Source organism: Barbus barbus (assembly GCF_936440315.1).
Source record: "Barbus barbus genome assembly, chromosome: 29".
Lineage (NCBI taxonomy): Eukaryota > Metazoa > Chordata > Actinopteri > Cypriniformes > Cyprinidae > Barbus > Barbus barbus.
In genome coordinates, this window is record NC_136757.1 from 26,046,488 (window position 1) to 26,062,182 (window position 15,695).

Genomic DNA, 15,695 nt, shown 5'->3' on the forward strand with positions numbered 1-15,695 from the left:
CTGAAGCAGGGAGAGGTGCGGTAACACCTTATACAGAGCCACAGCGACACCCTTCGGTCAGAGATGGACACATGTTTGCTAGTTCACTCATCCGATTAAAATATCCATCCATCCATCTCTTTATTGAACATCTCTTATACTTATCTGTCTGTATCTACAATTGTGTCTGTCTGTCTATCTATCTATCTATCTATCTATCTATCTATCTATCTATCTATCTATCTATCTATCTATCTGTGTCTGTCTATCTAGTTCTGTTTGTCTATCTATCCAGTTGTCTGTCTGTTTATCTATCTAGTTGTATGTCTATCTATCTGTCTATCTAGTTCTGTCTGTCTGTTCGTCCGTCCATCCGTTTCTGTCCATCTATCCAGTTGTCTTGTCTGTCTGTCTATCTATCTAGTTGTCTATCTATCTATCTATCTATCTATCTATCTATCTATCTATCTATCTATCTATCTATCTATCTATCTATCTATCTATCAAATTGTCTGTCTGTATATCTAGTTGTATGTCTATCTATCAAATTGTCTGTCTATCTATCTAGTTGTCTGTCTATCTATCATCCGTCCGTCCATCCATCCATCCGTTTGTCTGTCTATCCAGTTGTCTATCTATCCATCCAGTTGTCTGTCTATCTATCTATCATATGTCTGTCTATCCATCCATCTGTTTGTCTGTATGTCTATGTCTAGTTGTCTTTCTAGCTATCTATCCAGTTGTCTGTCTGTCTGTCTATCATCTGCCTGTCTGTCTATCTATCCGTCCGTCCATCCATCTGTATGTCTGTGTCTATCTATCCAATTGTCTGTCTGTACTTCCATCCATCTGTCTACACATGGATAGAAAACCATACAAGTGACCAATCTGTCCCACTATCTATCCATTTATCTGTTTCTGTCTGTCTGTATAATAGAAAAAGAAGCTTCCTAAGCCCAAATATAAATATTATGCAACGAGGATTTGAGATTCACTCTAAAATGTATTAAGAGTGCAGTGGACAGTTTATGTTCAGAGAAAGCACAAAAGCCATCGGAACCAACTTGGCAATCTCCTTCTGAATGCATATGCTATTAAAGAAGGCACATGAACGGAGAGATGTTTTCAAGCGGAAATGTTTTATTAGACTGCAGAGATACATTTTTTTAATAATTCAGGCAAATGTGCAAAGGGTCCAATATTGAATAAATTACATTGCAATCGCTTTTATCATAGTCATACCTAAAGAAAACAATATAAAATAGTTTGCGTTAGCAAAGGTACAATATTAGTCTGAAATGTCTTACAAATAATCATTGCAATGAAAATATAATCAATTTGTGGTTCAAGATACAAAATCATCTGTGCATTACGTGTGCAAAATCTCACATTATAAAATATTTTTGTAAGAAATACAGACATTATGAAATTCAATGTCATACAAATATTGTGGACAGATTTTCTTTTGAATGGAAATTTCTTTTAAAGCAGTAATTAAATGTTACAAACATCTTTCAAGTGACTGACCTTCTGAAGTCAACACATGACAAGAGAACAAACTTTGAAACGTTATATAAAAGATTGAAATTCTAAGGACAGTTTAAAGAAATGTCTCAGCTGGAAGAGGTTCAGATTAACTCTAGTGGTCATCACCCTACAACTAACACAATGCACATATCAGACGGCATCACCTTGGGCTAAATCAGAACTGATTTAATCATCATGTGACTATGGGCGTGTGCTCAGACCAACAGAATCAAGACCTTGTTTTTCATTTCTAAAAAATCATAGATCTACCCTCTGGCTTTTTGTACAAAATTAGAGCATGAAAGTTTAATTTAGAAAACATGATCTCCTCTAAAGGAAATAATTAGAGATGGTTCAGAAGGTTCTGTCACAGAGATTTAATTTGAATGGAAAACTTTCCTTCTAAGGTGCTTCTCATGGAAGCTTGTTTTCCACCACAGAATAAAAAAAATTAAAAGTATGACTGCTATCTCACAAATCAGGCTTTTTTCTTAGAATTATGGATTTATATCTCATAATTGTCTCATAAGTGGCTTTTTTTCCTTTGGAATTGGACAACCCATAATTCTGACTTCTCACAATTGCAAGCTGATTTTTTCACAATTCAGACTTATTTCAGAACTAAGTTTATATCTTACAATTAACTGTTAATTAATTGCGATTTCGCATTTTTTCCTGCGAGTTTACATCATACAGTACATCATACATCATGCAACTCCCAATTTTGATTTCTTTTCACGATTGCAATTGAATATCTCACAATTCAGTCTTTTCAGAATTGAGGTTATATCCCACAATTCTGACTTTTGTTCCGAGAATAGTTTCTATCTTGCAATTCTGAGTTAATATCTTGCATGTCTGACTTTTTTCTCAGAACTGCAAGAAAACAAATCAGAATTGTAAAATAAAAAAATTGCAATCATTTTTTATTTTTTTTATCCTGTGGAGCAAACAAGCTTCCTTCCATAGCTTCTTGCTGATTGTTTAAAGAATAAAAGCTACATTTATAAATTTCCCATTTGTTATTGACCACAATTACTTACACATTATCACGGAAAAGATGTATACATTCTATTGGGATATTCCCATAGACATGTACACAGCATTCATGCGCATGTGATTGTGGTCATTGTTCAAATATCTATATTAGTATTGGATAAAAACAAAGACACATCATCTACACTGTGGACAAATATCTCCTTTTTGATTTTACGTTAAAACATGGCATGGATTTGAGCTACAGCATTCATGGCAACTCCTTAGAAGTTTGAAAATACCACCGTTGAACTGATACAAAACAGCAGAGCCCAAACTCGACTGTCACCCTTTCCCTAAAGACAAATGCACAGACGCACACGCCGCCTGGGTCCCGCAGATTTCCAGAGAATTCTTCAGAGAACAGCGATAACGAGCAAGAGGAACAGCTTTCATAGGTGCTTTCATCATCGACCGCACCTGGTGGAGTTGGCAGCTGTCTCCCACCCCCTCCAAAACACACCCAGTCTTGAGTACTACATAAACAAACACACACACACACACACACACACACACACACACACACACACACACAATAACTGCATTGTCTTTGTACAGCTAACAAAAGCTTTGAAGTGTTCACTGTGCGTTTTCTCTCTAGAGACTAAAAGATCCCTAAAGTTTTAAAGACTAAAGTCTCAAACCCAAAAAGATATTCTTTATAAAAGTTCAGACTTGTCCACGCCCTCCTAAAACGGCTCATTTAAACACGCCCCCACATGTCTACGTCATGGTGTGGGAAGATCTGCATAACACCGCCCAAATGTATACGCAAAGTCGTATACATTCGCTGTAGTATTGTTGCTGCCGCCGGCGCCATTCCGTGGAGACGCTGTGTTTCGTTGTGAAAGCAAAAGTACTTTGTTTGGGCTTCCAAAAGAGGACACAATTAGAAATCAGTGGTTAAGTTGTATTTACAACACTGTTCCAGAACAATTCAACCCAAATATTAGTGTGTGCAGCATAATTTACGGAGGACTATTTCCTGAACCTGGGAGAGTAGCCTACAATGCCAGCTGTGCACAAAAGCTGTTTCTATAAAGTGGGGCAATTCCAACTTTGCAAGGACAGTCTAACGCTTATGACTCACATTCTGTAAGTATGTTTCCATATTTAAAGAATTTGCCACTGACTATTCAAACGCGACTTTTGAGCAGTGTAGAGTAGCGCTTGTTTGTTGTTTCTCCGATCACAAATGCAGACATGGTAATGTTTATGCGGCGCGATGCAACACAATGCGTAAAAAGACAGTATAAGTTGATATAATCAGTAATTATGTCCCCACTTGATGCAACAAATGCCTCGTTTATAATGGGTTTTATTGTTTTTGTGTCGTCGCGCCGGGACACAGCATCACAATACAGTAAGGGGTGTAACATTTCCGTTACACGCTTCAGGAATTCGGCCAATCACAACGCACTGGATAGCTGGCCAATCAGAGCACACCTCGCTTCTCAGAACGATGAGCCCTTTAATGTAATTTTTCTATTTATCATTCATTTTCTGTCCACAAGGCTTTTAAACCTCCAAAAAATATGTTTTTTCAAAACTTTCTTCACAATTTCTAGGTAAAAATGACAGCTACATTTATTTCTTGAAATTCTACATTTCAAATCATTTTAATGCAATTTCCTTAGATTCAAATCTGAATTGGATTCTGCATCCAAATTTAAACCTAATGTTGTGTTCCGGTCAGTTTCTTTTGCCAATTTTTATTTTATTTTATCGCATTGGACTAAAACTTGCCGACTTTGCTCACACCAAAATTATAATTACTTTTTCTCCACCTTGTTACACTTGTGGTGTTCCTAGTCAAAAATTAACAGCCTACAAAAAATGGTTCATAAATAAATTTCTCATTATGCTATATTATCACCAAACACTGGATTCAAAATAATCAACTTAATTTCTTTCAATTAGCACAGGTATATATTTTTTTGGAAATGATTGATTATAGGCCTCATTGATCTGAGCTTATGCACCTCAGTTTTTAAATGAATATTGCTAAATAATGATTTTAACTGAGCTCAAATCAATGAGGCCTATGATCAATCAGTTCCAAAAAGATCTACAAAATCTGTGCTGATTGAGAGAAAACAAGTTGACAAAAAGATTAAATCCAAGATTAGGTGGAAATATAGCATAATGAGAATTTTATAAGCAATTTTTTAAAAAGGCTAGTCATTTTTGACCAGGAACAGAAAATTAGGCAAAGGATTTTACAGCACAAGGGTTAGCATCCTGAATTCAGTTTTGAATGACTCACAACCCTAAATGTAATCAAAGTCTGTCTTTTTAAATCATGGAAATCAACAATTACACACTCAACCGTTGATTGCTGATCCTTACGCAAGATACAAAAAATAAGATGCGCGTTGATCATCATAACAACGGCAAATGTTAGTTCAAGGTGGCTCTGATACGTTCATTCGTTTTGCATATTTTAATGCCGTGTTTCTTATGAATCCTTGGTGGAATGCAAAAGTTCTAGAACCGTTAACAGAACCAAACATCCTTAAAATGATTCCCGCTGTGCTATTTCTTTAAAAAAGGAACAGGTTCTGATTAAGTTCTTGATTCCCAACCCTATTAGAGACACATTAAATCAATGCATACATCTAAAACATATGTGGGCAGATATATGAGCGCACACACACACACACACACACACACGCTCACGCTCACACCTGGCCTTGAATGTATCCATTCATCTGTCTGCAAATCACTCCATAAGGTCTTTCCCTTTTCCACCAGATACCACATCTCTCTCCTTCTCCTCCCCCTCCTTCTGTTGCGCCCTCTCTCCCTCCATCCCGTCGTCCTCCTCCACTTCCCCTGGGTTCGGCAGACTGCTGTCCTCCCCCAGAATGCGGCACAGATCTACCAGCCGCTGCTGCATCTTGGGAATTCCCGAGAGCTGGGTCTCGAGCCGGAGCTTCTCGTCCTGCAGGGAAATACGTGTGGAGGCGTCCAGCTTTTCAAAGCGCCAGCCGCCCTCGCCATCAAACTGCAGCAGGTGGGAGTGGTACTTCCTGTCAACAGAGGAAGTTCAGGACAAGGTGTTTCATTCTGACTGATTTAAAAGTAACACAGAGACACTACTAGAGAAACCTCTGGATAAAACCATGTCCTCATATGGGCTTTTCCCTGAATTTCTGGAAAGTTTTGCACTTCTAAAGTTTATTGTTATTTATTTCTATTTAATATGTCCACTTATAAAGATAATCCAGGTTTCTTGCAACAATAATGATTGTAATTTAGTTTTTTGCACCCTTTTTTGAACCTTTGAATTTAAACGATGTTAATATGAATATTTTTAAGAAGTCTATTTAAAAAAATCTGTATAACAGCATAATTCACATCTTTATTTATCTGGATAAAAGCAACTGGTCAAAAACAGATTGGGTTTTGATATAGATATACCTTACTGTTCAAAAGATCATTAAGAGCTCACCAAGGCTGCATTCATTTGATCACAAATACAGTAAAAACAGTACAATTGTGAAATATTAATACAAATTAAAGTAACTGAATTCTATTTTAATATATTTTAAAATGTAATTTATTCCTGTGATGCTAAACTTAATTTTTGGTAGCCATTACTCTGGTATCTAGTGTCACATGATCCTTCAGAAATCATTAATGTGATTCAGAATTGGTGCACAAGAAACATTTCTTCTAATTATCATGTTGAAAACAGTTCATATTTTTCTGGAAACTGTGATACATTTCTTTCTGGGTTCTCTGATGAATAGAAAGTAAACAAAAAGGCATTTATTTCAAAACAGAAATCTTTTATAACATTATAAAAGTCTTCTGTCATATTTGATCAATTTAATGTGTCCTGAACAGAAGTATTATTTTAAATGTGTTAATGTGTTCATGGATGCAACGTCACGATGATCGCTTAAACGATTCACTTGATAACTTCCACACACCCTTTCTCCATGTTTTCTCAGGTGTTTTCTCTCAGGGCACTTATTTGTGATTTTATGCTACAGTAATCAGCACCTTCAACAACCCATTACTGCAGCTTTGTTGGATAACTAGTCTGGGTGGTCTGGGTGTTGTGAATATTACACTATGTCTTCATAGCACATCAAACTTCTACTTCAAAAAAGCAAGAAAAATCCTGTTTTCCATCATATGAACCTTTAATCTTATGTGTTTATGATTCAGTGCTTAGTTCCTGAACGAACATAAATACACTTTTTTTTCCCACTAGCAATAAAGGAACTGCTCTTCATTTTCATTCGATTGAAAACCCACCAGAGAGAAGGACGGTGTGTTATAGAGAGAAGCGCAATCCCAGCATCCTTTGCAGCTTCAAAGATTTTGCCCTCCACATCAATACTCACAGCACTTGTGCACTCATCCAGGAGGGCGTATTGAGGCCTGTTAGAGATAAACCAGAGATTTATCCGCTTTAAACACACAAGTTGTTGGGGACTTTTAAAGCAGACTTAAAAGCAATAGTTGGCAGTTGAATTGTTAAATTTTTTATATTCTGACTTGGGTTTTTTTCCCCTTCCCCATTAATAAATATCTCAGTGGTTCTACAATAATCTCGCCTAAAGCAGCTGCTCGCTTCAAATGCAAAGTGAGCTGTATAGATTCCAAAAACACCCACTGAATCCGGTTAAATGCTAATAACGTTCAGTAACTGAATATTTATCACTTCAGTGGCTTTAAGGAAACCATGAGCAGCTTTCTTACATGCATCTTCAAAGTGTTATTTTTTTACTTTAGATAGAGGAAGTCAATCTACCAATTATCTCAAGCAACTTGTGACGTAGTGATTCTAAATAGGCCCGTAACCCCAATCACACTTCACAGAACAATACAAATACAAAATAAAGCACAAGTTTACAATTGAAAAACGTTCTTTTTTAATTTAACTCAAAATAGGGACTTGTTCTTTTTCCCTATATCTTGCTTATCCGAAGCATCTCAAAGTGCAAAACCAATTACAAAAATAACAAAAAAAAACATTATGTCATGACAATCATCATAGGAGCAATCATTAGATCACAATCATCTTTCAACCCAGGCAGAGGAATTTACAAGTCTTCAAAAGTAAATGACGAGAGATCAAACAATGTTTGTCAATGTTCAGACACAATATGCTTGTGAAGGTATCAAGGTATCGTTTCAATCCAAGTCCATAACGGAAACAAACCAGACATAATGCAATTGAAAGTTTGTGTTCCTAAACAAGGTTCAAGAGGAGAATGTTTAATGGTTGTAGGCTTGTGTAGATGTGTGTGAATGTGCTGTGTGTAGTATGGGATAAAAGTCAGTGTGTATGAAATAAGAGTCAGTGGTGATTTACGGCTTCAATTAGGAGCGAGAATAAATTGTTCAAGGCCTACCTGAAGTCCAACGTACAATCAGAATATTTGCGGCCTGTCCGAGACTAGACAGGACTCACTCGCGATCACAGCATTCCAACCCCACACAGTTCAAACACAGCTGATAAACGAATGGCATCGCGATCATCCGAACACTCGTCCACTGTGTAGCTGGCGTAAAGTTTGTGACACGAAAACCTTCAGTCTCGTTGGTTCCTGGTCGGCATCATACTTCACCGCAGTGCTTACGGTCTGTTGACTAAGCACTTGTATAGCCCAAACACTGCTATGGAAAGGAGCATCTTGCTGGAATTTGGGTAGTCGAAACACTCTTCCGCAGTGCAGCAAACAAAGCTTTTAGAACACCGGCATCTCAAATCTTACTTAATTCTGGCACATGTTAAACGTATAAAGACTCCAGGCCGTTCAAACTGCTTCAACTTTGGTTCTTAGTGTAGTGGAAAGAAACATTCACCCTTATGCACACACACCTGCATCTAATTTAACCTAATTTCCTCCATTTCCTTCTGGCTACCGACTCCTCCCACTTGTTGCAATGCATTATGGGTTCTGTAGTTTGTTTTTCCGTTACACTCCCCCTCCATTGAACCAAACATCTCATGGTTCCTTATGAGATGTTGAAACATTAAAATCCTAAGAATTCTTCGTCCTCATCAGAGGATTCTTGAAAGAGGTCGACAAGCTTTTGTCTGATTTGTGCTTCTAATTCAGTGGCTGTTGGATAACAGGGTTTTAAATTACAAACATGAACAACACGGACATCTTCACCTGTAGCCTCCAGTGCTATTCGGTAATTTACTGGCCCCAATTGTTGGATTACCCTGTAGGGTCCTTTCCATTTTGGTGCAAGTTTAGCTGTGAAATTATCCTTTGCACTGGACTGTGGGAAATGCCTCATCCATACCCTGTCTTTTTCGTTGAATAGGGTGTCTCGTCGATTCTTATTGTAATTTCGAAGCTGTCTTAGATGGGCTTTCTTACAGTTCTCTTGTGCTCTTGCCTGCAATTGCTTTATGTGATATACAGTGTCATAGTGGGGTGCATTTGGTGACAGATCATGGCTTCTACCTTTCAGAATCTTATCCATTGGCCCCTGTAGCTTCCTTCCTATGTGAAGTTCTGCAGGTGACATTCCTGTGGTTTCCTGTACTGCAGAATTTATAGCAAACCTGATTTCTGGCAGGTACTGGTCCCATCGTTTATGACTGTCCTCTACATACGCTGCAATCATACTTTTAAGAGTTCGATTTACCCGTTCGGTCATGTTTGTCTGCGGATGATAGGCGGTAGTCAATTTTGGCGTGACATTCCAATTCTCACACAGTTCTTTAAATATTGCAGATACGAATTGGGTACCTCTGTCAGATATAAGAAAGTCTGGGACTCCCCATCTGGTTAGTATCTCTTTTCTGAATACAGTTGCAACAGCCTTGGCTGTAGCTTTACGGATAGGAAACAGTTCGATCCAACGGGTAAAGTAGTCAACGAACACTAAAAGGTATTCATTTTGATTGGTGCTACGGGGTAGTGGTCCCATGATGTCTACACCCATGAGTTGATTTGGTCGTGTGCTGTTAATCTTCTGCAGTTTCCCAGCAGGTTTCCGTTGATCTGTTTTTAGGGTTTGGCACTTTACACATCTCTTTACAAACTGTTTTATATCGGACCACATCCCAGGCCAAAACGCCACTTCCTGAATTCTCTTGTACGTTTTAAAGATTCCTGCATGTCCACTCGTGGGGTCAGAGTGATAGTGTTCCAGTATAGGTGAAATAAGATCCCTGGGGAGGAAGATACGGTAGTGTGAATGATTGTCGGACAGCGTTTTGAGATATAGCTTGTCTTCGATAATTTCATATTTTGTCTGCTGACCTCCTTTATCTGCAGCCAGAGTTTGGAATATTTTCACAATCACTGGATCACTGTGCTGTTTCTCCCATATTATTTCATCTGTAACTGGAAGAGTATTCACATCCTTTTGATTTGAATACAAATTACAACTTGATGGGGGGGTAATTCGTGAAAGGGCATCCGGTGCTGCATTTAATTTTCCTTTCCGATATTCAACAATGAAATCATACTTCTGCAACTGCAGAGCCCATCGAATGAGACGGCTGGTGGTCTTTGGAGAATTCATCACCCACTGCAGAGCAGAGTGATCGGTAACGACAGTGAACATTCTATGTTCAAGGTAGTGCTGCCACTTCTCTAATGCCCATATTACGGCTAAGCATTCTTTTTCTGTTGCAGAGTAGCTTGACTCAGCAGGATGAAGATTTCGGCTGGCATAGGCGATTACCTCCTCCATACCTTGTCCTCTCTTTTGGGTCAAGACCGCACCCAGTCCCGTCTCACTGGCATCTGTATACACAATAAAGGGATGCTCAAAATTGGGATGTCCGAGGATGGGTGGAGTCATCAAGCAGGTTTTCAGTTCTTCGAAGGCCTGTTGGCACTGTGGTGTCCATTGAAAAGATCTGCCTTTTTTCTTTAAGGAATTTAGTGGTTCAGCAATTCTGGAAAAGTTTGCCACAAACCGGTGGTACCACCCGGCTAGTCCAAGAAATCGTTGGACTTCCTTCAGATTTTTTGGAACTGGGTAGTTTCGAATAGCTTCCACTTTACTCGGGTCAGCTGTAATGCCATGGATGTTAATTACATGACCTAGGAATGTCACTTCAGGCAAGCAAAACTTACTTTTCCGAAGATTGATGGTTAAGCCAGCTTCTTTCAACTTATGGAAAACAGCTTGGAGGTCAAAGAAATGCTGAGTAACAGATGAAGAATAGACGATAATATCGTCGATATACACAAAACAAATACTTCCCCGTAGCTCTCCCAAAACCGTCTCCATAAGACGTTGGAAGGTGGCTGGGGCGTTTTTAAGCCCAAAGGGCATTACATTGAAGTGAAATAGCCCAGCCGAGGTGGTAAAGGCAGTCTTTGCTTTACTGGAAGCATTCATAGTAACTTGCCAGTAACCACTATTAAGGTCTAGAGTGGAGAAGATAACAGATCCTGAAAGTGATTCCAAGATTTCAGTAAGGTTTGGTAGTGGGTATGCGTCACTGTCAGTTATAGCATTTAATCTGCGATAATCAACGCAGAATCGAAACTGTCCATTTTTTTTCGGCACTAGGACTACTGGGGAAGACCATCCCGATTCGGAAGGTTCCACAATGCCGGCTACCAACATTTCCTGGAGCTGCTGGTTCACGATGGCTTGTTTGAAAGGGGACATTCGATAAGGTCGTTGCTTTATGGGTATTTGATGATGTGTGTAGATTTGATGTTGAAGTACATCCGTCCGTCCTAAGCGAAGGGTGCACACCTGAGGATTTGTTTGTAGGATGTGACTTAACTGTTGCTTATGATCAGGTGGTAAGTGAACTGCATCCACGGCTTGATTGATGAGCACTATGTCATCCTCACTGCCACTATCATTCAAGGGTAAGGGTAACATTAAGGGTGGAACAGAACTTAACAATGAAATACGTGGTATAAAATGATGAGCTGTATTTCCACCTGGCAGATATGGGGACCCCAATGGTGAAGGCACACTGGCATGACCAGGCTGAAAAAGGTAATCCACGCCTGGATCAGAGATAAATGAATACTGTCCCTGAGAGACCTTTATCTGCATTCCACTAAAGAAGATAAAGTCTAATCCTAAAACAATACAATAAGCAAAAGCGTTGGTTGTCAGCACAGCAACAGGTAAGGGCCAAATTTGATCATGTAATTTAAGCGAAACATTCAACCATCCCAAAGGCACTTCAGCCTTTCCATTTGCCAAATATAAAGGTCCAAGAGTCCATGGACTCAGGCTTTGTTCTGTGGGATCTAGATCTTTCCATAAGCTTTCATGGATTAGAGTATAGCTTGCCCCCGTGTCTACGATGGCTTTACCTATCCAAGTACCAATACTGACAGGTACAATTAATTGTTGCGGTACAACAACAGATTTTTGTCCAAGTGTGGAACTGACTTTTGTAGGTGAAGCATTTTCAGTAGCCACAGAATTGTTACCAAGTCTGCCTCTGAATTTTGAAGGATAGGTTGGTTGTGTGTTAATAGCATGTTGGGTAGACGGTGGAGCAGACTGTGAGGACAAGGTAAACTGTGGGCAATTACCAGGAGCATGATGACCTTTGCATCTCCAGCACTGCACTTGTGGTTTATCTGCAGGACAGTTGACATTTGGACCTCTAGACCCAGCTTGACTGTGTTTGGAAATCAAACGGTAGTCATACTGTGACTGTTGAAGATGATCCTTCTCCAATTGTTGTCCAAGCCGTACCATTTCTTCCACAGTCGACACACGACCACGCAGCTGGCTGGCCAAGTAGGGTTTTATGTTTTTTAGAATCATCTTGACTAATTCAGGCTCTGTTAAAGTAGGTTTCCACCTTTTACAAAGTGCTCTGTAGGTAAAGGCAAAGTCCCTTACAGACTCTCTCTCACCTTGAGTTCTTCTTCGTACACGTTCAGCGAGTTCATCCTCGTAGTCTTCAGAAAGAAAAGCAGTAAGGAATGCAGACTCAAACTCACCCCAGGTAGTTACCGTAGTTCTGGCTACCTCCCACCAATCTCGGGCCGTACCATATAGGACTGTTCTGAAAGTAGCTAGAATTTCTGGATCAGACAGAGAATGTAAAGCAAGAAAATCCTTACATTTGGTTATATACAACAAAGGATCCGAGTCATCTGACGGTCTTCCAAAAGTGGGAAAGGTCAACTTGAGATGGTCACTCTTGATAGCAACAGCATTTAGCGGAGGTGATACAGCAATGGAAGGTTGTGGCAATTCAGCTTCTTCCTGTGGGTCCAGAGTAGTTTTGTGTTCAGTACTCACTGACAGTTCATTTACTTTATCACTAAGGCGGTCAAGCTGAAAGGTCCAATGTGAAAAATCTTTAACAATTTCATTGTGACTTTTTTGAAAGTTTGTTTGGACAGTTTTGATGTCTTCTTGGACTTCTTTTTGAAGTTGCTCTACCATGAATCGAATATTGGATACTAGTGACTTTTCATTTGTCTGAAGTTCATCTGTTATTAATAACTTCATTGTCTTCACCATTTGGTCAGTCTCAGTTTCAGTCTGTGGTTTGTTATCTGACAAAATCTTTGAAATTTGCTGAGTGTGGTTGTCCACTTTATCAGCAAGACTTTTTAACTGACTTCCATGTTGTGAAGAACTCTGTTTCAATTCGCTAGTAAGTACACTTACAGCTGCCTCTTGTTTCTCCAGGAGATCAAACAGTTTATCCCAGTTACCCTGGACCTGGGTAGTAAAATGTCCAATCTCCCTTGCAGGTGTGGGAAACGTCCTAGGCAACTCATACTGGGCCCCTGAAGACACTTGAGAACCATCCGCTACTGTCCCTGTTGGAGAAGGAGTACACAGTTGCATTTGGTCCTGGTTTCCATCCCATACAAGAGGTTGCACAGGCGTGTTAGGGGAAAGGGTCGAGGGAGCAAACTGTACATGGGTTCTTGATTGTAATGCAGTGGATTGAATGGGGATATAGGAATAATTAGACACCTGAGTTTGCTGGCCAGGTGTCCAGACTGGTGTGGCAACATCTGGAACATCAATATCCACAAAGGTTGATGATGGGTGAAAAGCATCTGCCATTATGTATTGTGTAAGAAAGATAGGATATCGTATATATGTTGTCAGTATGTGAAGTGCAAAACAAATAAACAATTGATCACTTCCCAATAATACTAATCACATATAAACACTTGGGATAAACAACAGTTCACAAGTGAAATTACACCCTATTTGGTTAGTGATTACAAGTTTAACACCACAAATTCAAAGACTTGAGTTAGTTTCTACACACTTCACATCTAGCAACTGCACTTAAGTAAGTTTCAGTTACATTCTACAACTTAGTTCATCACTATTATACTCAAGCAGGTAAATGCAAAATAAAAATGAATAGTGTACAATGAATAAACTTCAGGGTTTCCAAAATTTTTTTTACAATTGCACTTCAATTTAGTTCATTTTCTAAAGCAAAAAAAAAAAAATCATTTAACAAAATGAGGATAATCCTATACTTTGCTTCAAATACTACAAGGTCACAAGTTTACACATTTTTCCAGTTTCAAGTCCCTGTTCGGGCGCCATTTTCTGTGACGTAGTGATTCTAAATAGGCCCGTAACCCCAATCACACTTCACAGAACAATACAAATACAAAATAAAGCACAAGTTTACAATTGAAAAACGTTCTTTTTTAATTTAACTCAAAATAGGGACTTGTTCTTTTTCCCTATATCTTGCTTATCCGAAGCATCTCAAAGTGCAAAACCAATTACAAAAATAACAAAAAAAAACATTATGTCATGACAATCATCATAGGAGCAATCATTAGATCACAATCATCTTTCAACCCAGGCAGAGGAATTTACAAGTCTTCAAAAGTAAATGACGAGAGATCAAACAATGTTTGTCAATGTTCAGACACAATATGCTTGTGAAGGTATCAAGGTATCGTTTCAATCCAAGTCCATAACGGAAACAAACCAGACATAATGCAATTGAAAGTTTGTGTTCCTAAACAAGGTTCAAGAGGAGAATGTTTAATGGTTGTAGGCTTGTGTAGATGTGTGTGAATGTGCTGTGTGTAGTATGGGATAAAAGTCAGTGTGTATGAAATAAGAGTCAGTGGTGATTTACGGCTTCAATTAGGAGCGAGAATAAATTGTTCAAGGCCTACCTGAAGTCCAACGTACAATCAGAATATTTGCGGCCTGTCCGAGACTAGACAGGACTCACTCGCGATCACAGCATTCCAACCCCACACAGTTCAAACACAGCTGATAAACGAATGGCATCGCGATCATCCGAACACTCGTCCACTGTGTAGCTGGCGTAAAGTTTGTGACACGAAAACCTTCAGTCTCGTTGGTTCCTGGTCGGCATCATACTTCACCGCAGTGCTTACGGTCTGTTGACTAAGCACTTGTATAGCCCAAACACTGCTATGGAAAGGAGCATCTTGCTGGAATTTGGGTAGTCGAAACACTCTTCCGCAGTGCAGCAAACAAAGCTTTTAGAACACCGGCATCTCAAATCTTACTTAATTCTGGCACATGTTAAACGTATAAAGACTCCAGGCCGTTCAAACTGCTTCAACTTTGGTTCTTAGTGTAGTGGAAAGAAACATTCACCCTTATGCACACACACCTGCATCTAATTTAACCTAATTTCCTCCATTTCCTTCTGGCTACCGACTCCTCCCACTTGTTGCAATGCATTATGGGTTCTGTAGTTTGTTTTTCCGTTACAAACTGAAAGATCATTACTAAAAAAAAATATCCCAGTAACATCCCTGATTCTTAACTAACATTAAATTGGATTCAAATAGATGTTAGTCCAGCATTAACCATGGTGTAAAAAATTGCACTTTCATTATATATGCCTCTGGCTCATAACATCATCTGAAAGTGATACGTGTGTGTAATATTTAATAAAATGTCAGTCAAAAAGAACAGACGTACTTATGATAAAACATCCTGGCCATGCCCATCCGCTGCTTCTCTCCTCCAGACAACACATCCTTCCAGTCGCTCACTGCATCCCAACCTGACAATATTAAATAATGTTTAAATACTAACAATAGTAAGGAAGTCAAACATATTAAGCTTCTGCAATATATAAATATATTGTGGAAACTTAAATTCCTGTAGAGCTGCTTTGCAACGATTTGTATCGTAAAAAGCGCTATACAAATAAACTTGAATTGAATTGAAATAAACTTGAATTGAAC

At 38.9% G+C, this 15,695-nt stretch overlaps 1 protein-coding gene across 1 annotated transcript in view; it reads right to left on the reverse strand.

Annotated features, from left to right (window-relative positions):
- Positions 1–1,097: 1,097 nt before the first annotated feature.
- The window catches only part of LOC306849304 (ATP-binding cassette sub-family D member 1), a 30,530-nt gene continuing 15,932 nt past the window's right edge, over positions 1,098–15,695 (reverse strand). Inside the window, exons 8-11 of the mRNA XM_079384234.1 lie at positions 15,427–15,511; positions 6,811–6,936; positions 5,229–5,573; positions 1,098–3,017 (exon numbers count right to left, since the gene is read on the reverse strand). Coding sequence (XP_079240360.1) covers positions 5,264–5,573; positions 6,811–6,936; positions 15,427–15,511 — 521 coding nt within the window. The 3' untranslated portion in view covers positions 1,098–3,017; positions 5,229–5,263. The remainder of the gene's footprint in view (positions 3,018–5,228; positions 5,574–6,810; positions 6,937–15,426; positions 15,512–15,695) is intronic.